The 22,864-nt window shown below is 36.8% G+C and overlaps 2 protein-coding genes across 9 annotated transcripts in view; one reads left to right on the top strand and one right to left on the bottom strand.

Moving 5' to 3' along the window:
* The window catches only part of CORIN (corin, serine peptidase), a 278,076-nt gene extending 259,561 nt beyond the window's left edge, over positions 1-18,515 (top strand). For 2 of the 5 annotated variants that reach the window (XM_059067269.2, XM_067036046.1), the window contains exons 21-22: positions 802-935; positions 16,743-18,513. In XM_059067269.2, coding sequence (XP_058923252.1) covers positions 802-935; positions 16,743-16,925 — 317 coding nt within the window. In that variant the 3' untranslated portion in view covers positions 16,926-18,513. Of the gene's footprint in view, positions 1-801; positions 936-16,742 lie in introns of all 5 variants that reach the window. The other 3 variants (XM_067036048.1, XM_067036049.1, XM_067036047.1) reach the window with 2 other exon arrangements.
* Positions 17,376-22,864, bottom strand: part of ATP10D (ATPase phospholipid transporting 10D (putative)) — a 121,930-nt gene continuing 116,441 nt past the window's right edge. For 2 of the 4 annotated variants that reach the window (XM_059067258.2, XM_067036044.1), the window contains exon 23: positions 17,376-21,152. In XM_059067258.2, the coding sequence (XP_058923241.1) occupies positions 20,822-21,152 (331 nt within the window). In that variant the 3' untranslated portion in view covers positions 17,376-20,821. The remainder of the gene's footprint in view (positions 21,153-22,864) is intronic. The other 2 variants (XM_067036045.1, XR_010841049.1) reach the window with 2 other exon arrangements.

Raw genomic sequence — 22,864 nt, 5'->3', positions numbered from 1 at the left:
CTGACCTCAAATGATGGCTACTGTAGCACATGATGAGACACATTGTTCAAACCAAGGATAGGGCAACCCTTCCTCTGTTAGTCTGAACAGGCAGTCTGAGCTTTAGCAGAGCAGGGCTCACATGTTGAGCTGTCACAGAACTGGCAGCCTCCCACCTGGAGCAGAGCTCTGGCTTGATTATTTTCCTTTTCATTGTAGTAGCTATTGTTTAGGTTGCTGCACATAAGAGAGGGAAAGCATGAGCCAGGTTACTTAAACCAGTCTCTGTGCCTCAATTTTCTCATTAACAAAATGAAGGGGTTTGATTAAATGATTGCTATCAGCACTTATAACTGGAAAATTCTGATTCCAAATGAGCTTCGCCTTTGAAATGACATTTTAAGAGCATGGTTTTCTTTTTTTTTTTTTAACATCTTTATTGGAGTATAACTGTTTTACAATAGTGTGTTAGTTTTTCCTTTACAACAAATTGATTCAGTTATACATATACATATGTTCCCATCTCTCTTCCCTCTTGCGTCTCCCTCTCTCCCACCCTCCCTATCCCACCCCTCTAGGTGGTCACAAAGCACAGGGGTGAACTCCCTGTGCTATGTGGCAGCTTCCCACTAGCTATCTAATTTACATTTGGTAGCGTATATATGTCCCTGCCACTCTCTCACTTCGTCACAGCTTACCCTTCCCCCTCAAAAGCATGGTTTTCTTGATATAAAAATGTTATCATTTCATATTTGGCTAACCTCATTTTTGAGTCATTTTACCCTCATACATTTTATTTCTTCTTCTTTTTGAAAAATCCAGTGCCTTTTAAGCTGCAAGAGGGAGAAGTCCGCATTATTTCTCTGGAGCAGTGTCAGTCCTACTTTGACACAAAGACCATCACCACCCGGATGATCTGTGCCGGCTATGAGTCTGGCACAGTTGACTCATGCATGGTAAGTTGCTTTCTGGTTACCAAGGAGATTCAGTTCAGCAGTAGGTTCAATGGGTCCATATAAGTCCATTAGTATTCATGTGTGGCCCTTTGGGAACATTTTTTGAAAATAATTTATTACCAAATGTTTAATTATTCACAGGGTGTTTTCCTTTATTCAGGATCCAAGCAATGCCCTGAGTAAACCTCCAAGCCCCCCACTCAGGTTGCCTTCTGCTTTCTCACCTCCTGCATGGGGTCAGCACCCTGGGTCAGCAACAGGAGGAGAAGCAATTGTTCTGGTCCATCTCCTTGGACCATTTTAGTGGTCAGGACAAGCACATTTCTGAGAGCAGCTAGTGGTAACCAGAGCTCCAACCAGGTTGCCTCAGGAAGCAGGGGACAGACACCAAGGTCATATTCAACCATCGGGGTGGTGGCACTGAAGCACATACAACACCCCAATCTCCAGGGTGTGTGACAGACCCACCTCTGTCTCAGGAGTTGATCACACTGGCATTGTCTGGGGCTGCACGTGATTGCCAGCATGTCTTCAAATATCACGGAACACGACCTTTAGACTCAGGATTTCTGGTCACAACAGTTCATAGAGTATGCTGACTTAGCATGCAGGGAAGCATTTTTTTTTTAAATTTTTAAATTTTATTTTATTTTTTTATACAGCAGGTTCTTATTAGTCATCCATTTTATACATATCAATATATACACGTCAATCCCAATCGCCCAATTCATACCACCACCACTCCCACCCCCCCGCAGGGAAGCATTTTTACTTAATAAACACTCATTGCATATTATACTGGACTGGCTCCCAAGGGAGGATGATAAAGGGAGAGCACTTAAAGAAGCTTGTAACAGAGTGAGGAAGGCAGTTATTGCAGTACAGTGCTATGAAGCATCTTTGTTATTTCACTGGTTTGGAGTAGATCAAATTGCCCCCAAGTTTTAGAATTGAAGAAGAGATGCAACAATGCTATTGCCCCTGACCCAACATAATAAAATGACATTTTTGATTGTCCATTTCAGAATAGAAATGGCCTGGTGGTGATTTAGACAGTTGTCATGGGAAAGAGGGAGGCAGGCTCCCTTGAAGTTTCAGTGAGTCACCTTCCCTTCTGTCCTCTGGCCCCAAGTCATCCAGCTGATGTGGGCAGTGATAGAGGAACCACTGCCTTCCATGCAAGAGGCCTAGGTTTGATAGACCAAAGCCAAAAAAAAAGCGACTAGGAGGCAGCATGGTGTCAGGGCTAGGACACATGATTTGCAACCTGAAAGGTCTCCCATCTCTGGCAGTGAGAACAATGTGGCCTGAAGAAGTTATTTCACCTCTCTAGAATATTTTCTCCCAAGTAAGATGGGGCTGATTTGCAGCATATTTTTAGGATTAACTGGGTTAATGTCCCAATATTTTAACATATCTGTATATAATGTCTGGCATATGCCCTCAATGAATATCAACAATATGAATGTTAACATCTACCAGTTAGTGCTTACTGTGTTCCAGGATCTCTTCTAAATACTTTCTAATAACTCACTTAATTCTCACAGTCATCTCTTGTGGCAGTATCTGTGTTTTTCCTATTTTACAGATCAAGAAAACAAGGGACCAGAGAGGTTAAGTAATTTACCCCATATCACCCAGCATTAAGGTGGTAGAATGAAGATATGAATGTAGGCAGTCTGGCTTCAGAATTCAAGTGCTTGGTCACTACACTATTCTAGAAGCAATGATTAATGTGAAAACATTTCTCCCTGTTGCCAACATGATCTGGACATCTACCAAAAACTAGTTCCTCTTCATCTCTTGGTAACTGCTAAAGGGAGGGGATAGAAGGTGATTCTTTGAAAGAGAAATGAAGTTCCAACACAACCACAGGCATGTTCATATCGTAATGTCTAATAGGAAACAGGTCGTGCCAACTTCTTTAGTGGTGGGAATTCTGCACTGTTGGTATCTTAAATGCATACCAGATGCTCTCTAATAAAACCCCAGGTAGAAAACAAAACACAAAACAAACAAAAGCTACTTTTTACCAAGTCTGGAGCAAGATTATGCACCAGAACCTCTCATTACCTTCCTTAATTGCATCAACAGGTCACATTGGAAGCCATGGGTCCTTTGTTAAGGTCTAGAAATCATGGAACTCAGTATTGAATCCAAACATAAACTTTGGCCTAAAGCCCAATATTATGAAGAAGAAAAGAGGACCAAAAACCAGACAAATTGTACCTTTAGCTGTATCCCCCTTTTGTTTTGAATTGATGCTTCTTCACCTCTTGTTTTCCAACTAACAAATGTCCACCTGCGTCATTAAGCCTAGCTCAAAACCCACTCTTATAGGGACCCTGTGTTCCCCTCTGGCTGGAAGTAATCACTTATTCCTTTGAAGACTCCTTTATTTATAGCCCTTAGATTTTGCTTTCATGTAGTTTTTCTCATTACCCAAGCAGAGTTTGGGCCCCTTGGGGACAAAAGTAGCTCTTTACTTGTGTAGACTAGCACAGAATCTTGCAAAAATTAGATGCTAAATAATTATGTGGCTAAGTTTCTGATCTGGAAGTGTAGAGATGCTGACCTGTAAATATCCCATTTTAATCACTCTCTGGCATAATAAGTAGCTCAACCTAAATAATTCAGTATCTTAGTATTTCTTTTATATAAGAGGAGATGAAAAATTGTGGAATATGTGTAATAAAATTGTTTCCAGTAAATTTTGCTTAAAAATCAATTAGGCTTTCAGACAGAACAGCTTAGCCTCTTGCAAAATCTATGCTTATTATTTAGGTTTACGGCATTGGTAAGTTATGAATGCAATGTTCACCACTTCTACTAAGTGGCATGATATATTCAAAGTCCTGAAAGGGAAGAACCTTCAGCCTAGGATACTATGCCCAGCAAGATTATCATTTAGAATAGAATGAAAGATAAAGAATTTCTCAGACAAGAAAAAACTAAAAGAATAGAGCAACACTAAACCTACCCGAAAAGAAATATTGAAGGGTCTTCTCTAAATATTGAAGAAGGGTCTTCTTCTTTCTCTAGAAAAGAAGCAAGAATCTACTGGAAAGGAAAAATCACAATAGGAGAAGCAAATATGTAAAAGGATTGAAGATCACTTAACTAGGCCAGTACCTAGATTAAAAAGCAAAAAAAAAAAAAAATTTTTTTGTAAAAGCAATTGTAACTGCAATTAACAGCAAAAGAATAAGTATGAAGATGTAAAATAGAACATCAAAAATCACAAAATGTGGGAGAGTGGAGTATAAAAATGTAGATCTTTTAGAATGTTTGAACCTGTATGACTAGCAGTTTAAAGATATAATAATGGGTCAACATACTTGAAATCCATAGTAATCACAAATCAAAACACACAATAGGTTCACAAAACCCAGAAAGGAACTCAAGCATACTACAAAAGAAAATAATCAAACCACAAAAGGAAAAACAAAAAGAAGAAATGAACAAGGAAGAACTACAAAAACAACTGGAAAACAAGGTTTAAAATGGCAATAAGTATGTACCTATCAATAATTGTTTTAATTTTTATTTTATATTGGTGTATAGTTTATTTACCATGTTGTTAGTTTCAGGTATATAGCAAAGTGGTTCAGTTATACATATTCATATATCCATTCTTTTTCAGATTCTTTTCCCATATAGGTTATTACAGAATATTGAGTCAAGTTCCCTGTGCTATACAGTAGGTCCTTGTTGATGATGTTTTATATATAGTAGTGTGTATGTCAATCCCAACCTCCTAATTTATCCACCCCCTCCCCCCAACCTTTCCTCTTTGGTAACCATAGGTTTGTTTTCTAAATCTATGGGTCTATTTCTGTTTTGTAAATAAGTTCATTTGTATCATCTTTTTAGATTGCAAATATAGGTGATATCATATGATATTTGTCTTTCTCTGACTTACTTCACTTAGTATGATAATCTCCTGGTCCATCCATGTTGCTGCAAATGGCATTATTTCATTCTTTTTAATGGCTGAGTAATATTCCACTATATATATATGTAGCACATCTTCTTTATCCATTCCTCTATTTATGGGTGTTTCGGTTGCTTCCATGTCTTGGCTATTGTAAATAGTGCAGCAATGAACATTGGGGTGCATGTTATCTTTTCAAATTATGGTTTTCTCTGGACATTTGCCCAGGAATGGGACTGCTGGACCATACGGTAGCTCTATTTTCAGTTTTTCAAGGAACCTCCATACTGTCCTCCATAGTGGTTGTACCAATTTATCTTCCCACCAACAGTGTAAGAGGGTTCCCTTTCCTCCACACCCTCTCCAGCATTTATTGTTTTTAGACTTTTTGATGATGGCCATTCTGGCCAGTGTGTAGTGATACCTCATTGTAGTTTTCATTGGCATTTCTCTAATAATTAGTAATAATGAGCATCTTTTCATGTGCTTTTTGGCCATCTGTGTGTCTTCTTTGGAGAAATGTCTATTTAGATAGTCTACCCATTTTTTGATTGGTGTGTTTGTTTTTTTGATATTGAGCCATGAGCTGTTTGTATATTTTGGAGATTAATCCTTGTTGATTGCAAATTTGCATTTGCAAATATTTTTACCCATTCTGTAGGTTGTCTTTGTTTTGTTGATGGTTTCCTTTGCTGTGCAAAAGCTTTTAAGTTTAATTAGGTCTCATTTGTTTATTTTTGTTTTTATATTCATTAGGAGGTAGATCCAAAAGCATATTGCTGCGAGTTACATCAGAGTGTTCTGCCTATGTTTTCCTCTAAGAGTTTTATAGTATCTGGTCTTACATTTAGATCTTTAATCCATTTTGAGTTTGTTTTTGTGTGTGGTGTTAGAGACTATTCTAATTTCATTCTTTTACATGTAGCAGTCCAGTCTTCCCAGCACCACTTATTGAAGAGGCTGTCTTTTCTCCATTGTATACTCTTGCTTCCTTTGTCATATATTAATTGACCATAGGTGCGTGGGTTTATTTCTGGGCTTTCTATACTGTTCCATTGATCTATAAGTCCGTTGTCATGCCAGTACCATACTGTTTTAATTACTGTAGCTTTATAGTATATTCTGAAGTGAGGGAGCCTAATTCCTCCAGCTCCGTTTTTCTTTCTCAAGATTGCTTTGGCTATATGGGGCCTTTTATGTTTCCATACACATTTTAAGATTTTTTGTTCTAATTCTGTGAAAAATGCCATTGGTAATTTGATAGGGATTGCACTGAATATATAGATTGCCTTGGGTAGTCTAGTCATTTTGACAGCATTGATTCTTCCAAGCCAAGAACATGGTGTATCTTTCCATCTGTTTGTGTCATCTTTGATTTCTTTCATCATCATTTTATAATTTTCTGAATAGAGGTCTTTGGTCTCCTTAGATAAGTTTATTCCGAGGTATTTTATTCTTTTTGATGCAATGGGAAATGGGATTTTTCCATAATTTCTCTTTCTGATCTTTTGTTGATAATGCATAGAAGTTCAACAGATTTCTGTGTATTAATTTTGTATCCTGAAACTTTACCAAATTCATTGATGAGCTCTAGTGGTTTTCTGGTAGCATCTTTAGAATTTTCTATGTATAGTTATTATGGCATCTGCAAACAGTGATGGTTTTACTTATTCTTTTCCAATTTGGATTCCTTTTATTTCTTTTTCTTCTGATTGCCATTGCTAGGACTTCCAAAACTATGTTGAGTAAACATGGCAAGAGTAGACATCCTTGTCTTGTTCCTTATCTTAGAGGACATACTTTTAGCATCTCACTGATAAGTATGATATTAGCTGTGGCCTTGTCATATATGGCCTTTATTATGTTGAGTTATGGTCCCTCTCTAACCACTTTCTGGAGAGCTTTTTTTTTAAGTCATAAATGGTTGTTAAATTTTGTCAAAAGATTTTTCTGCACATATTGAGATGATCATACGGTTTTTATTCTTCAATTTGATATCAAGGATATCCATGTGTGTCACATGGATTGATTTGTGGATATTGAGAAATCCTTGCATTCCTGGGATAATTCCCACTTGATCATAGTGTATGATCCTTTCAATGTATTGCTGGATTTAGTTTGCTAGTATTCTGGTTGAGTATTTTGGGGTCTATGTTCAGTGATATTGGCCTTTAATTTCATTTTTGTGTGTGTGGTATCTTTGTCTGGTTTTGGTGTCAGGGTGATGGTGGCCTCATAGAATGAATTTGGGAGTGTTCTTTCCTCTGCAGTTTTTTGGAATAGTTTCAGAAGGATAGGTGTTAACTCTTCTCTAAACGTTTGATAGAATTTGCCTGTGAAGCCATCTGGTCCTGGGCTTTTGTTTGTTGGGAGTTTTTTCATCAAAGTTTCAATATCAGTACTTGTGATTGGCCTATTCATATTTTCTATTTCTTCCTGGTTCAGTCTTGGAGGATTGTACCTTTCTAAGAATTTGTCCATTTCTTCTAGGCTGTCCATTTTATTGTCATATAGTTGCTTGTAGTAGTCTCTTAGGATGCTTTGTATTTCTGTGGTGCCTGTTGTAACTTATTTTTCATTTCTAATTTTGATTTAAGCACCTTACCTTTTTTTCTTGATGAGTTTAGCTAAATATCAATTTTATCTTTTCAAAGAACCAGCTTTTAGTTTCATTGAACTTTTCTGTTATTTTCTTCATCTCTATTTCATTTATTTCTGTTCTAATCTTTATGATTTCTTTCCTTTTACTAACTTTGGGTTGTGTTTGTTTTCTCTTTTTCTAGTTGCTTTAGGTGTAAGGTTAGGTTGCTTATTTGAAATTTTTCTTGTTTCCTGAGGTAAGATTATATTGCTGTAAACTTCCCTCTAGAACTGCTTTTGCTGCATCCCAAAGGTTTTGGATCATTATGTTTTCATTTTAATTTGTCTCTAGGTATTTTTTGATTTCCTCTTTCATTCCTTCGGTGGTCCATTGGTTGTTTAGTAACATATTGTTTAGCCTCCACGTGTTTGTGTTTTTTACAGTTTTTTTCTTGTACTTGATATCTAATCTCATAGTGTTGTGGTCAAAAAAGTTGCTTGATATCATTTCAGTTTTCTTAAATTTACCTAGGTTTGCTTTGTGGCCCAGCCCATGATCCTGGAGAATGTTCCATGAGCACTTGAGTAGAAAGTGTATTCAGCTGCTTTCAGATGGAATGCTCTCTAAATATCAATTAAGTCTACCTGGTCTAATGTGTCATTTAAGGCCTGTTTCCTTATGGATTTTCTGTCTGGATGATCTGTCCATTGATGTAAGTGGGGTGTTAAAGTCCCCACTATTATTGTGTTACTGTTGATTTCTCCTTTTACAGCTGTTAGCAGTTGCCTTATGTATTGAGGTGCTCCTTTGTTGGGTGCATATATAATTGTTATATCTTCTTCTTGGAATGATCCCTTGATCATTCTGTAGTGTCGTTTCTTGTCTCTTGTAACAGTCTTTAATATCTATTTTGTCTGATATGAGTATTGCTACTCCAGCTTTCTTTTGATTTCCATTTGCATGGAATAGATTTTTCCATCCCCTCACTTTCATTCTGTATCTATTCCCAGATCTGAAGTGGGTCTCTTGTCCACAGCATATATTCAGGTCTTATTTTTGTATAGATTCAGTCAGTCTATGTCTTTTGGTTGGAGCATTTAATCCATTTACATTTAAGGTAATTATCGATACGTGAATTCTTATTGCCATTTTCTTAATTGTTTATGATTTGTTTCTGTAGGTCTTTTTTTCTTCCTTTCCTCTTTTGTTCTCTTGTGATTTGATGACTATCTTTAGAGTTGTATATGGATTCCTTTTTCTTTTTTGTGTATCTATTGTAGATTTTTGGTTTGTGGTTACCATGAGGTTTTTAAAAATTTCTTTATTTTATATTGGAGTAGAGTTTATTTACAATGTTGTTAGTTTCAGGTGTAGGGCAAAGTGATTCAGTCATACATATAGCTAATCTTTTTCATATTCTTTTCCCATTTAGGTCATTACAGAATATTGAGTAGAGTTCCTTGTGCTATACTGTAGGTTCTCATTAGTTATCTATTTAAAATATAGTAGTGTGTATGTCAATCCCAAACTTACAATTTATCCCTCCCTCCCATTTCCCCTTTAGTAACCAAAAGTTTCTTTTCTTAGTTTGTGAGTCTATTTCTGTTTTGTAAATAAGTTCATTTGTGTCGTTTTCCTACAATTCCGCATGTAAGTGATGTCATATGATATTTGTCTTTCTCTGACTTACTTCACTTAGTATGATAATCTCAGGGTCCATCCATGTTGCTGCAAATGACATTATTTCATTCTTTTTAATGGCTGAGTAATATTCCACTATATATATATATATATATATATATATATATATATATATATATATATATATATATATATATATATATATATATACATGTAGCACATCTTCTTTATCCATTCCTCTGTTGATGGGCATTTAGGTTGCTTCCATGTCTTGACTATTGTAAACACTGCTGCAATGAACATTGTGGTGAATGTATCCTTTTGAATCAACCATGAGATTTTGATATAGCAGTCTATATGTATAAAAGATTGATTTAAGTTGCTGTTTTCTTAATTTCATATGCATTTCCAATATCCTACATTTGTATTCTCCTCTTCTCATGATTACTGGCTTTGATACCATACCTGCAGGGAGATGATTTCCTTACCTTTACTGTAGGTTTGCCTTTACTGGTGAGCTTTCCCATTCATAATTTTCTTCTTTCTAATCCTGGCCTTTTCTTTTCCACCTAGAGAAGTTCCATCAGCAGTTTGTTGGCATTTTGTTGTAAAGCTGGTTTGGTGGTGCTGAATTCTCTTAGCTTTTGCTTGTCTGTAAAGGTTTTGATTACTCCATTGAATCTGAACAAGAGCCTTGCTGGGTAGAGTATTCTTGGTTGTCAGTTTTTCCCTGTCATCACTTGAATTATATCATGCCAATCCCTTCTGGCCTGCAGTTTCTGCTGAAAAATCAGCTGATAACTGTATGAAGATTTCCTTGTATGTTACTTGTTGCTTTTAATATTTTCTCTTTGTCTTTAGTTTTTGAAAATTTGATTGATATGTGTCTTGCCATGTTCCTCCTTGGGTTTATCCTGTGTGGGCCTCTCTGTGCTTCCTGGACTTCAGCCCATGTTTCCCTTCCCATGTTAGGGAAGTTTTCAGCTATTTCTTCAAATATTTTCTCAGGCCCTTTCTTTCTCTCTTCTGGGACCCCTATGATACAAAAGTTGGTGCATTTAATGTTGTCTCAGAGGTCTCTTAGACTGTCCTCATTTCATTTTTTTTCTTTATTCTGTTTTGCAGCAATGATTTCCACCAATCTGTCTTCCAGCTCACTTATTTGTTCTTCTGCCTCATTTATTCTGCTATTGTTTCCTTTTAGTGTATTTTTCATTTCAATTTTTGTATTGTTCATCTGTTTGTTCTTTAAATCTCCTAGCTCTTCGTTAATCATTTCTTGTATCTTCTCAGGCTGTGCCTCCATTATTTTTCCAAAATCTTGGATCACCTTTACTATCATTTCTCTAAACACTTTTTCAGGCAGATTGCCTATCTATCTACACTTCACTTACTTGTTCTTCTGGGGTTTTATTATCTTGTTCCTTCATCTGGAACATATTTCTCTGCCATCTCATCTAACTTTCTGTGTTTTCAGCCTTCATTTCTCAGGCTGCAGGTTTGTAGTTCCTCTTGCTTGTGCAGGCTTCCTGGTGGGAGGGCCTGGTGCCTGCACACTGGTAGATGGAGCTGGTTCTTGTCCCTCTGGTGGGCAGGCCTGTTTCAAGAGGTGTGTTTAGGACAGCTGTGCATTCAGGATGACTTTAGGCAGCCTGTAAGTGGGGCTGTGTTGGTTGTTTGGCCTGAAGCATCCCAACACTGGACCCTGCAGGCTTTTGAGGAGGGCAGGTTTCAGTGCCAAAATGTTGCCCTCCAGGAGAGCTCATGCCAATGAGTACTCCCTGGGGCCTCTGCCACCAGTGTCCTTGCCCTCAGTGAGCCACAGCCGACCTCCACCTCCCCAGGAGACCCTCCAAGATACACAGGTAGGTCTGGCCCAGGCTCTTATGGAGTCACTTCTTTTCCCTGGATCCCAGTGCAAATGAAACCTTGTGTGTGCCTTCCAAGAGTGGAGTCTCTTTTTTTTCCCCAGTCCTGTGGAGCTCCTGTGCTTTGAAGGCCTTCTCATGCGCTGCTGGCCTTCAAAGCCAAATGCTCTGGGCTCTCCTCCTCCTGATGCCAGATCCCCAGGCTGGGGAGCCTGACGTGGGGCTCAGAACTCTCACTCCTGTGGAGAACCTCTGTGATATAATTATTTTCCAGTTTTGGGGTCACCCACCCAGTGCTCATGGGATTTGATTTTATTGCAAATGTGCCCCTCCTACCATCTTGTTGTGGCTTCTTCCTTGTCTTCGGATGTAGAATATCTTCTTTGCTAGGTTCCAGTTCAGTGGTTGTGATTTTGGTGTTTTTGTGAGAGGAGGTGAGCTCAATTTCTTCTACTCCACCATCTTGTCTCTCCCCATGTCAATTATTACCTTAAATGTCAATGGAGTAAATGATCCGATCAAAAGACAGAGTGATAGGTTGAATAAAAGACATGAACCTACAATATGCTGCCTAAAAATGTCTCACTTTAGGGTGAAAGACAAACAGACTGAAAGTGCGGGGATGGAAAAAATATTTCATGAAAATGGAAACAATAAGAAAGCTGGGGTAGAAATACTCATATCAGACAAAATAGACTTTAAAACAAAGGCCATAAAGAAAGACAAAGAAGTGTAACATATGATAAAGGGATCAATATTAAAAGAGGCTATTATACTGATTAACATATATGCACCCAATCTAGGAGCACCTAAATATGTAAAAGAAATACTAATAGACATAAAGGGAGAAACTGACTGGAATGCAATAATAGTAGGAGATTTTAACACCCCAGTGACATCAATGGACAGATCATCCAGACAAAATCAGTAAGGCAACAGAGGTCCTGAGTGACACAACAGACAAGTTGTACTTGTTTTCAAGCACACGTGGAACATTCTCCAGGACAGACCATATTCTAGGTGACAAAACAAGCCTCAACAAATTTAGAAATCATTTCAAGCATTTTTCCTGACCACAATGGTATGAAACTACCAGAGAAAGAAAAACAGGAAAAGAGTGAATACATGGAGACTAAACAACATGGCACTAAAAAAAAACCAATGGATCAATGATGAAATCAAATAAGAAATCGCAAAATGAGAACAAGACCTTACAAAATCTATGGGGTGCAGCAAAAGCAGTTCTAATAGGGAAGTTCATAGCAGTAAGGCCTTCCTCAAGAGATAAGAAAAATCTCAACTTAACGTAGCTAAATGAATTAGAAAAATAAGAACAAAAAAACCCTCACAGCAGAAGGCAGGAAATAATAAAGATTACAGAGAAATAAATAAAATAGAGATTAAAAAAATAGAAAAGATCAATAAAATCAAGACCAGGTTTTTTGAAAGGATAAACAAAACTCAACAAACTTCTAGCCAGGCCCACCAAGAAGAAAACAGAGGATCCAAATAAACAAAATAAGAAATGAAAGAGGAGAAACAACAACTAATACCACAGAAATACAAAAAAAAATAAGAAAATACTATGAAAAGTTATATGCCAACTAATTGGACAATCTAAAAGAAATGGACAAGTTTCTAGACACATACAGCCCACCAAAACGGAATCAAGAAGAAACAGATAATTTAAACAGATTGTGCACTGTAAGTGAAATAGAATCTGTAAAAGAAAACAAAACAAAACTCCCTGCAAACAAAAGTCCAGGACCTGATGGCTTCGTTGGGGAACTCTACCAAACATACAATGAAAAACTTATACCTATCCTTCTCAAACTATGCCAAAAAATTAAAAAGGAGGGAAAACTCCCAGAGTCACTCCATGAAGCCACCATCACCCTGATACCAAAATCAGACAAAGACACTACAAAAAAAGAAAATTACAGGTCAATTCATTTGATGAATAGAGATGAAAAATGTATCAATGTAATGTGCCAGATTAACAAAAGGAAAGACAAAGCACATGATCATCTCAATAGATGCAGAGAAAACATTTGAAAAAATTCAACATCCATTCATGATAAAAATTCTCACCAAAGTGGGTACAGAGGGAACATATCTCAACATAATAAAAGCATTTGTGACAAACCTACAGCCAACATAATACTCAATGGTGAAAAGCTGAAAACCTTCCTGCTAAACTCAGGAACAAGACAAGGGTGCCCACTCTCACCGCTTCTATTTAAAATAGTATTGGAAGTCCTAGCCACAGCAATCAGACAGGAAAAAGAAATAAAAAGTATCCAAGTTGGAGGGAAAGAGATAAAACTGTCACTATTTATAAAGGACATGATACTCTATATAGAGAATCCTAAAGTCTCCACACAAAAACTATTAGAACTAATAAATGAATTCAGCAAGGTAGCAGAATACAAGATTAATACACAGAAATCTGTTGCATTTCTTTACACTAACCCTGAACTATCAGAAAGAAAATTTTTAAATCCTTTTTAAAATCACATAAAAAATACCCAGGAATAAACTTAACCAATGAGGTAAAAGACCTTTATACTAAAAACTATAAAACATTGTAAAGGCAACTGAAGATGATTCAAGGAAATGGAAAGATATCCCATGCTCTTGGATTGGAAGAATTAGTATTATTAAACTGGCCATACTACCCAAAGCAATCTACAGATTTAATGCAATCCCTGTCAAAATACCATGACATTTTTTTTTCACATAACTAGAACAAGTAAACCTAAAATTTATGTGAAACCACAAAAGACCCAGAATTGCCAAAGCAATCCTGAGGAAAAAGAACAAAGCTTGGAGGCATAACCCTTCCAGACTTCAGACTATACTACAAAGTTACAGTAATCAAAATAGCTTGATATTGGCACAAAGACAGACATATGGATCAATGCAACAGGATAGAGAGGCCAGAAATAAACCCAAACACTTATGGTCAATTAATCTATGACAAAGGAGGCAAGAATACAATGCAGAAAAGACAGTCTCTTCAAAAAGTGGTGTTGGGAAAGCTGAACAGCTACATGTAAATCATACCTTATAGAAAAATAAATTCAAAGTGGTTTAAAGAACTAAATGTAAGACATACCATAAAACCCATAGAAGAGTACATAGGCAAAACATTCTCTGACATAAATCGTAGCAAGATTTTCTTAGATCAGTCTCCCAAGGCAAAATAAAAGCAAAAATAAACAAATGGGACCTAATCAAATTTAAACCTTTTGCACATCAAAGGAAACCATCAACAAAACAAAAAGACAACCTACAGAATGGGAGGAAATATTTGCAAATGATGTGACAAGGGGTTAATATCCAAAATATACAAATAGCTCATACAATTCAATATTGAAAAAACAAACAACCCAATGGGCAGAAAACTTAAATAGACATTTTTCCAAAAACGACATACAGATGGACAACAGGCACATGAGAAGGTGCTTAACACCACTGATTATTAGGGAAATACAAATCAAAACCATAATGATGTATCACCTCACACTGGCCAGACTGGCTATCATCAAAAAGTCTGCAAATAATAAATGCTGGAGAGGGTGTGGAGAAAAGAGAACCCTTCTACACTGTTGGTGGGAATGTAAATTGATGTAGCCAGTATAGAAAACAGTACAGAGGTTCCTTAAGAAACTAAAAATAGAGTTACCATATGATCCAGCAATCCCTCTCCTGAGCATATATCTGGAAAAGATGAAAACTCTAACTCGAAAAGATATATGCACCCCATTGTTCATAGCAGCACTATTTACAATAACTAAGACATGGAAACAATCCAAGTGCCCACCAACACCTGACTGGCTTAAGAGGATGTGGTACAATGGAATATTACTCAGCCATAAAAAAGAATGAAATAATTCCATTTGCAGCAACATGGATGGACCTAGAGAATAGTATACTTAGTGAAGTCCAAGAAAAATATATGATATCACTTACATGTGAAATCTAAAAAATAATACAAATGGATCTACATATAAAATAGAAACAGACTCACAGACATAGAAAACAAACTTATAGTTACCAAAGGGGAAAAGGAGTGGGGAAGGGATGAATTAGGAGTATGGCACTAACAAACTACTATACATAAAGTAGATAAGCAACAAGGATTTACTGTAGAGTGCAGGGAAATATATTCAGTATCTTGTATTAACCTATAATGGAAAATAATCTGAAGAAATATGTAACTGAATCACTTTGCTGTACACCTGAAACTAACACAGTATTCTAAATCAACTAAACTTCAATTTAAAAAAAAAGATCACCACTTCTACAAAAGCATACAGCACAATCAGAAAGTCAATTTTGTTTTAATAGCAGTTGTATTCAGTAGCATTTCTAAGAAACAAGATAACCTAGTAGTTATAAAGTTGGAGTCATGTGCCAGACTGCCTGGGTTTAACTCCTAGCTCTGCTAATGAACAAGTTATAAAACTGTGCTTCAGTTTTATCATCTCCAAAATAGATATAACAGTTATAATTATTATTATATATTTAAATAATTACATAAGTAATAACATGCAAATAATAATTATTATTATTAACCTGTAGGGATTTCATGAGGATTAAATGAACTAATACAGGTGTTTAGAAGAGCATCAATAAATATGATTTCTTCTATTCCCCGACACATTACAAAGTGGGAGGACCATAGATGTACTTCCAAGTTTGAAATTCTTTCAGGGCAAGGAGTATTTGTAAATTTCTGCCATGAGTCCACATACTTACTTATTTTCTAGGGTATCAATCCTTCTCTTTTGAGGCCATGCAGAATACATCTCTCATTCTCATCTTTTCAAATGTAGCAAACATTAGCTTTTTTTTTTTTTTTTTCCGGTACGCGGGCCTCTCACTGTTGTGGCCTCTCCCGTTGCAGAGCACAGGCTCTGGACGCACAGGCTCAGCGGCCATGGCTCACGGGCCCAGCTGCTCCACGGCATGTAGGATCTTCCCGGATCGGGGCACGAACCCATGTCCCCTGCATCGGCAGGCAGACTCTCAACCACTGCGCCACCAGCGTTAGCATTTTTAAAGCCATAGTGGTTTTCTGTTAATTATATGTGGACAAAAAAACTGAGTAAAACTTGCTTGCAACACCTAAACTTAAATATCAAGAATGAAAACCACTACTATGCATGTGAAATAAAATGTAGGTTATAAATAAATAATGTTTTACTATAATTAATTCTTATGTGGTATTTTCTGTTTAAGCATGCTACTTTTTTACTATTAAATACAGTAAATGGTCTTACTTAATGCACTCATTCACATAGCAAGAATCTTGAAAGTAATGAATTATTTTAGAGTATTTTGCTAGCACTTTTTTTTGTGGGAAAACTATCCTTGAATGTTCCATTTTGGGTATGTTCTACATTTATAAAATGGATCAAAATTAAAGAATGAAATCAATTATGAGAGACTCAGTTCTGATACACTAAATTTTAAAAAAGTTTGATATATTTTCATTAAGTGCAGGAAATGACAAAAAGTCCTCTGACTTCATGGAAAAAAAAGAATATAGTCCTTTCCCAAGTCATTTCTATTCTTTTAAAGATCAAGATTTAAAATGTTCATTTGAAAGTTCTGTTTATGTAGTGGAAAGCTCTCAGGTTGACAATGAGAGCTTTGCTGAAATTTTTCAGGATATTGGTTAAACTGGGTTTGGCTTTATTTTACCCTCAGGATTGCATGGACGCCGTGCGGTCTCTGACATACCAGTGACTAACATCTGCTGCTCTTCATTACAGGGTGACAGTGGTGGGCCTCTGGTATGTGAGCGGCCTGGAGGACAGTGGACCTTATTTGGCTTAACTTCATGGGGCTCTGTCTGCTTTTCCAAAGTCCTGGGACCTGGAGTTTACAGCAACGTGACATACTTTGTCAAATGGATTGAAAGACAAATATACATCCACACCTTTTTCCTAAACTAATTCCAAAGATGATCAGAGACTTTTACCAGCGACACTCAGAGCAAATAGCCTTCTCGATAGTGGAGGACTTCCTGCAGAGAGCTGTGTGGAAGCACTTTCATGGACAGTAATGCTCCGCAGTGCACTGCACATGTTCATGTTTGTCTTGGTCTAATTTTATGCAGCTTTTTTAAATTCTATTTTTCTTTTACATCAAGTTGAATGAAAATCTTTTAAAAACCAAAGCAAAACAGAATTTGTTCTTTTGTGCCAGGCAGGCCTAACCTTGACTGTAACATGAAATGATCAACTCTGGAAAGAGACGAGTGAGGGGACTAGGGTAACAGGTTAGAGAAAGTTCCCTTTTGTCCAATCACAAAAAGAACATTGAGATCCAGGCTGACTAATCTTTGCCAGCTTTTGTTTCTCAAGCACAAGAGCATAATGGCAAATTACAATATTAACATCAGAGACTTGCTTTTGATTTATTAAAAGCCAAGATAATTTACATGCTTAAGTTATTTACTATTACTCTTCTAACGTTTGCATAATTCTGAGAACTTATGAAAGACAGAGCATCCATTTAGGTAGCTGAAATAGCAAATCACATTGAGCACAAATCTCTTTTGACATCAATATTAGCACTTGATATGCTTGGACTGCCCATTCTGAATTTAAATCAAGATTGTAATTTTATAGAAAAGTCTCCAAAGAACCTTCCTAGAGCTGGGGTTTGTTCACTATGTATCACTTAGCCAATTGAGATTTCGACAACTAGGAAAATACCTGTGGGAAATATTTCATTCTGCCTATGTGACAAAGAAGTTGAGATTAAACTTTGCTATAGAAGGATTTGCTTTAGAGTAGAGAGATGCAATTTTTTTAAAAGAAAATTGCACCCCACCCCTAATTAAGTATTTTCCAGTTTTCTTGTGTTTGTCCATACCAATAAAGTCACAGAAATGCATCTGAAAGCACAGTAAAAACTTTGCACAGAGAAAAACATTTTGTAATTGTCCTTGAAAGATGTTTAATATCTGGTGTTGCCATTTCTTCCCATTGATAATTAAAACAAAAATTTAAAGATGCTTTTAAGCACCAGGCCACTTTACACACATCAATTTTCAAGTAATTAGTGGTTATACTATTTTTTCCCCACAAAAAAGCTTCAAAACACAAATCTTCACATGCACCTACTTAAATTAGTCAGGCATCCATTTTGCAACATCCAAATGCCTTTTGAACAAGTAGGATTCCCTCCACCAGCAACCTGGGCTGCCTCAGCATTCCCCAGAGACTACCTGCAATTTTATACGTGTCTTTTTTGTACTCTTTTCTATATGTGTGCGTAGGTGACATTCAAAAAGTTGTCTCGACACTTTCCACATTATTCATCTCTTGTTCTGTAGTTTATATAAACCTATTGAGAATGTAAAATCTGGCAACCGAATTGTGGTCACAACTGTATGAAAGTTTAAGAACATATGTCAGTTTTGTTATACTTATAGGTACATAATGTAACAACATATGCTCAACTTATGTTCAGTGAAATATATATATTGTACTTACTTTAAGTAACCCTTAATACAAATAAAATGGTATAATCTTTTCTTTTTATGGATATAAAACATGGAGCAAGCCCCAGAAAATGGTGCCTCCCACTATTATAGTTGGCACCCAGTTTCCCACCAATCAAAATTTTCTTATGTTATATCTCACTCCCCCAGGAACATGCTCTTTTATTTTAGATGGAAGATGGCTCTATGATGAGTCTGAAATGAGAGGTTGCTAGCAGTCTCCAATAACCCATTGAGGGTTCAAGGAAAACTTCAGCCCTGATTAGAAGGCAAGGATCTTTCATGTCTAGAGCACATTTTGGGAATCTGACCCAATTCTTTTATAAATCTTTTTGGGTAAAATTGTATCACACATGTATACTGTTAATTTTTTTTTTTTTTTTTTTTTTTTGGCTACTAGGAGCAGATTTAGGCTCCCACAAACTTGGTGGAATACACTGAATACCAAAATGCAACAGACGACATCAGCTCAGGTAGCTTTGTGTAAAAGAGTTATTGTAGATAAGACCCTTTAAAGGCTTCATACAGACCCCAAATCTCTTTTGCCTGAAGGCCAGAAGTGTTTCAGAATCCAGAATTTTAAAAAATTTAAAAAGTATAATATTACAACGTTTAGCACCCAGTAATAAAATCTACTAATAATTTCATAGCAAAATATATGAATAATTACGTTAAATAAATAGTCTTACATCTGTTTAAGACATTGAATTTGTGCCTAAGTTATGAAAACGTTTTCAGTTTTCAGAGTTCTTGAGATTGTGGAATTGTGGATAAGAGATTGTAGACCCATAACATGAAGACTCAAGACTTTCCTCTACTCATGTGTACAGATACTTTACATCCTGGAGATGGACCTTTTCTCTTAGTCTTTTGGACTCAGTCTTTTTATCCGTAGATTCTAATCTTTTATTTGTAAGTGAATATGTCTCTAAATTTTTATTTATCAGAAGATGATGATCTCAAGGAATGAATGCCAGCTACTATGAGGATCACTGACTTTTCCATGTAAGAAAAGGTCGAAACAATATTCTGGTAAAAGGTGTGCATTGGGATTTTCCTTCTAAGCTCTGGTACCAATTACTGTTGGATTTGGTGTGTATCTATAGGAGCAATGATAGCTTTTTGTATGTTATTAAATAGTTTACTTTTAAAAAATCGTAAGAAAGAAGAAAGCTACCTCCATTAGCCATATGGGATTTTGAATATTCTAGAAATCAGTCTGTATAAAAGACCACTTTCAATAACATCAGAAGGCTACAAAAAATGTCAGACCAGGACAGTAGGTAGCAGGTAGAAGATTAAGCCCTGAGCATAATACTTGAGTAGTCATTAAGAAGAGCTTCATATAGACATGGAACATTAGCATGGAAATTTCATGAAGGAAATTCTGGGTGGCTGACAATTTTCAGATGGACAGATATAGACTTTTAAAAGAACTCAACAAGAATATATAATCTTAAAATAATACCTGGAAGTTTTGGTAGAAACTAGTTTCTTTGTTCCAACTAAAACCAGCATACATGATTTGCAACAGCAATTAACTTTATATAGACATTCTTGTCCTAAAATGTATTAAAAAACAAATCTAAGAACCTCATGGAATCCTCCTGAGAACCACCTGTATTAGCGTCAGTTCCATAATATCTCATTTTTAGAGGTTGCAACAGCAGAAAAGTTGTAGGGTATTGTAAAGACTATAAACCCTCAAATGATATCCTGAAGACTGTTCTGAAATTGATTGTCTCATTTTGATTAGGCTATTGTCAGTTTTAGAATATGAGAAATTGACAAAGCGCCCCTAGACTCAGCTGATTTTGTATTCCTTACTTATGGCCTCTGTTTCCCAATTGAAAACATCTGCACAGAGGTATACCTCATAAAAAGTCTTCTGTTGACAGGAAGCAGAGAGAAGAACACATCTCCATGGAACCCTGGCATCCCTGCTGCCCCTTACCAGTGAAGCCTTCCACCTCAGGATAACACTGAAATGAACAGATAGGAAAATAAATATATGTCTCAAATGAATTCCCTTGAAAATATTTGCATTTCTAGAACAATTAAAATGCTTTTACAAAATCCAAAAAGTTTCCTAAAAGCATTTGATTCTGAATTAAATATTTTACTTCTCTAAACTCTGTTCAGGTCAAACTCTAACCTCCTTTACAAATGTCTACAAACAGACAGTAAAGGTCATCACATTGGCTTTTCCAAGCCCAGTAAAATGTTCTTGTCCCTTAAGGAAAAATCCAAGTCATGCTGGTTTGGTAGAGGAGCCTCTTCAAAGGCCCTCTTCCAAACTTGAAGGACTACTTGCAACTCCAAGGAGGGTATTCTGCTTTTTCAATCCTTTGAGGGTCCAGCCATCCCTGAGGCCTTATTTTCAGAGTAGTCTGAGTCTAAAGCAGTTTCACATACAGATAAATTTCCTTGCTCAACAGCACAAGGAGTTGCCGACATCACTGCAAAGACAGCAGAAGGGTCAGAAATGGGTATTCTCTCTGACTTAACAGCTGAGTGGTCAGAATACTTAGATGTCAACTGATCCATCTTTCCAGCCCCTTTCCACTTCTTGAGAGCTTCAGTCCTCTCCTCTGCAGGCAGTCTGTCAAAGTGTTTTGCCCTCAGAACTGGAGATGGGAACAGAGATCCCTGAAGAACTCTGTATATAAACCTAGGTTACAAAAAGGATCACAGAATTACATTCACCTCAAATGCATTATGGGACACACAAAATACTCACCAGTTAGAAAAAGTAGAAGGGTCTGATGACCCTTCTTGAGGTAAAGGGGGAGAATAAGTGAATTATAAAATGGAAATAATAATATTAAATTAATGTTTGTAAAGCACTGAGAAAATAGTGAGTTCCTCGTTGTCAAATAAATAAAAAAATAAAACCTGTAAAAGTAGAGACACCAATAGTGCTACAGCCTTAATGTTAAGTTAAATGAGATAATACATATAAAGCAGGCCAAGCATTGGCACACAGTAAGTGAGTAGTCTTTTAAATGCTAGCTATTAGTTTCCTATGGCTATTGCAGCAAATTACCACAAACTTGTCCCTTTCAGTCCAAGCGGATAGTATTTATGCTGCTATATCATTCACAAAAACCTTGTAAGTCTCCAATGTATGTCATGGGTATTTACACCATTAGATAAGAGGGTCCTCCACAGATCTTTCCTGTATATCCCATCTCCTTCCTTGGTGACTGCTGAGATGGCTGAGAGGATCCATGAGTCACACACCTAACCTCTTCAGCACTAGCAAAGGTTGTCCAGCCACACTCTGGGCCTTCTCTCCAGAGCATACTCCCAACAGCCAATCTCCTAATTTTAGCAAATTTAATATCTAGATAGGCTGAGAATTTTCTAAATCTAGTTCCTTTGGGCTTAATAGTACTTCCCTCAGTCTCTTTTCTCTCACATTTTTCTATAAGCAGCAAGAAGAAACCAGACCAAACCTTCAAAAATTTGCTTAGAAAACTCCTCAGCTAAACATCCAAGTTCATCACTGACAAATTCTGCTTTCCACATAACAGTAGAACACAATTCAGCTAAGTTTTCTGCCACTATATTGCAAAGATCCCCTTTCCTCCAATTTCCAATAACATGTTTCTCCTTTCCTTATGAGACCTCACCAGCAGTGCCTTTAATGTTCATATTTCTAGCAACATTCTATTTATGACCATTTACGTGTTTTCCGAGATGATATGGCTCTCTCTGCCCATGCTTCCTCCTTGCTTCTGAATTTTCACCAGCACACTGTTATGTCCATACTTCTATTGACAGTCTGTTTAAGGGAGTCTAGTATGTTTCTATTATGTGCCTCAAAATTCTTCCAGGCTCTGCCCATTACCTAATTTCAAAGTCTATTTCACATTTTTAGGTATTTGTTACAGCAACACCAACCTTTCTGATACCAAAGTCTGTATTAGTTTCCTATAGCTGCTGTAACAAATTACCATAAATATGCTGGCTTAGAATAACAAAACCTAATTCTCTCACAGTTCTGAAGGCCAAGAATTCTGAAATCAGTTTCACTGAAACAAAATCAAGGTGTTGGAAAGGCCATGCTCCCTCTGGAGGCTCTAGGCGAGAACTCATTCCTTGCTCCTTCTGGCTTCTGGTAGCATTCCTTGGCTTGTGACCAAGAGATCTCTGCTACCATGGTCAACGTGCTTTCTCCTTTTCTGTCAGTGTCAAGTCTCGCCCTGCCTCTCTCTGATAAAGACACTTGTGAGGGCATTTAGGGCCCAGCCAGATAATCTCCCCATCTCAAGATCCTTAATCACATCTGCAAATTCCTTTTTTTCGCTAAATAAATAAAACATTCACCAGGTTCCAGGGATTAGGACACAGATGTATTTTAGGGGGTCAGTTTTTTCA

This window comes from Kogia breviceps, chromosome 6, assembly GCF_026419965.1.
Source record: "Kogia breviceps isolate mKogBre1 chromosome 6, mKogBre1 haplotype 1, whole genome shotgun sequence".
NCBI lineage: Eukaryota > Metazoa > Chordata > Mammalia > Artiodactyla > Physeteridae > Kogia > Kogia breviceps.
Note: the sequence above shows the minus strand (reverse complement) of the source record. Positions and strands in the feature narration are given on the sequence as shown.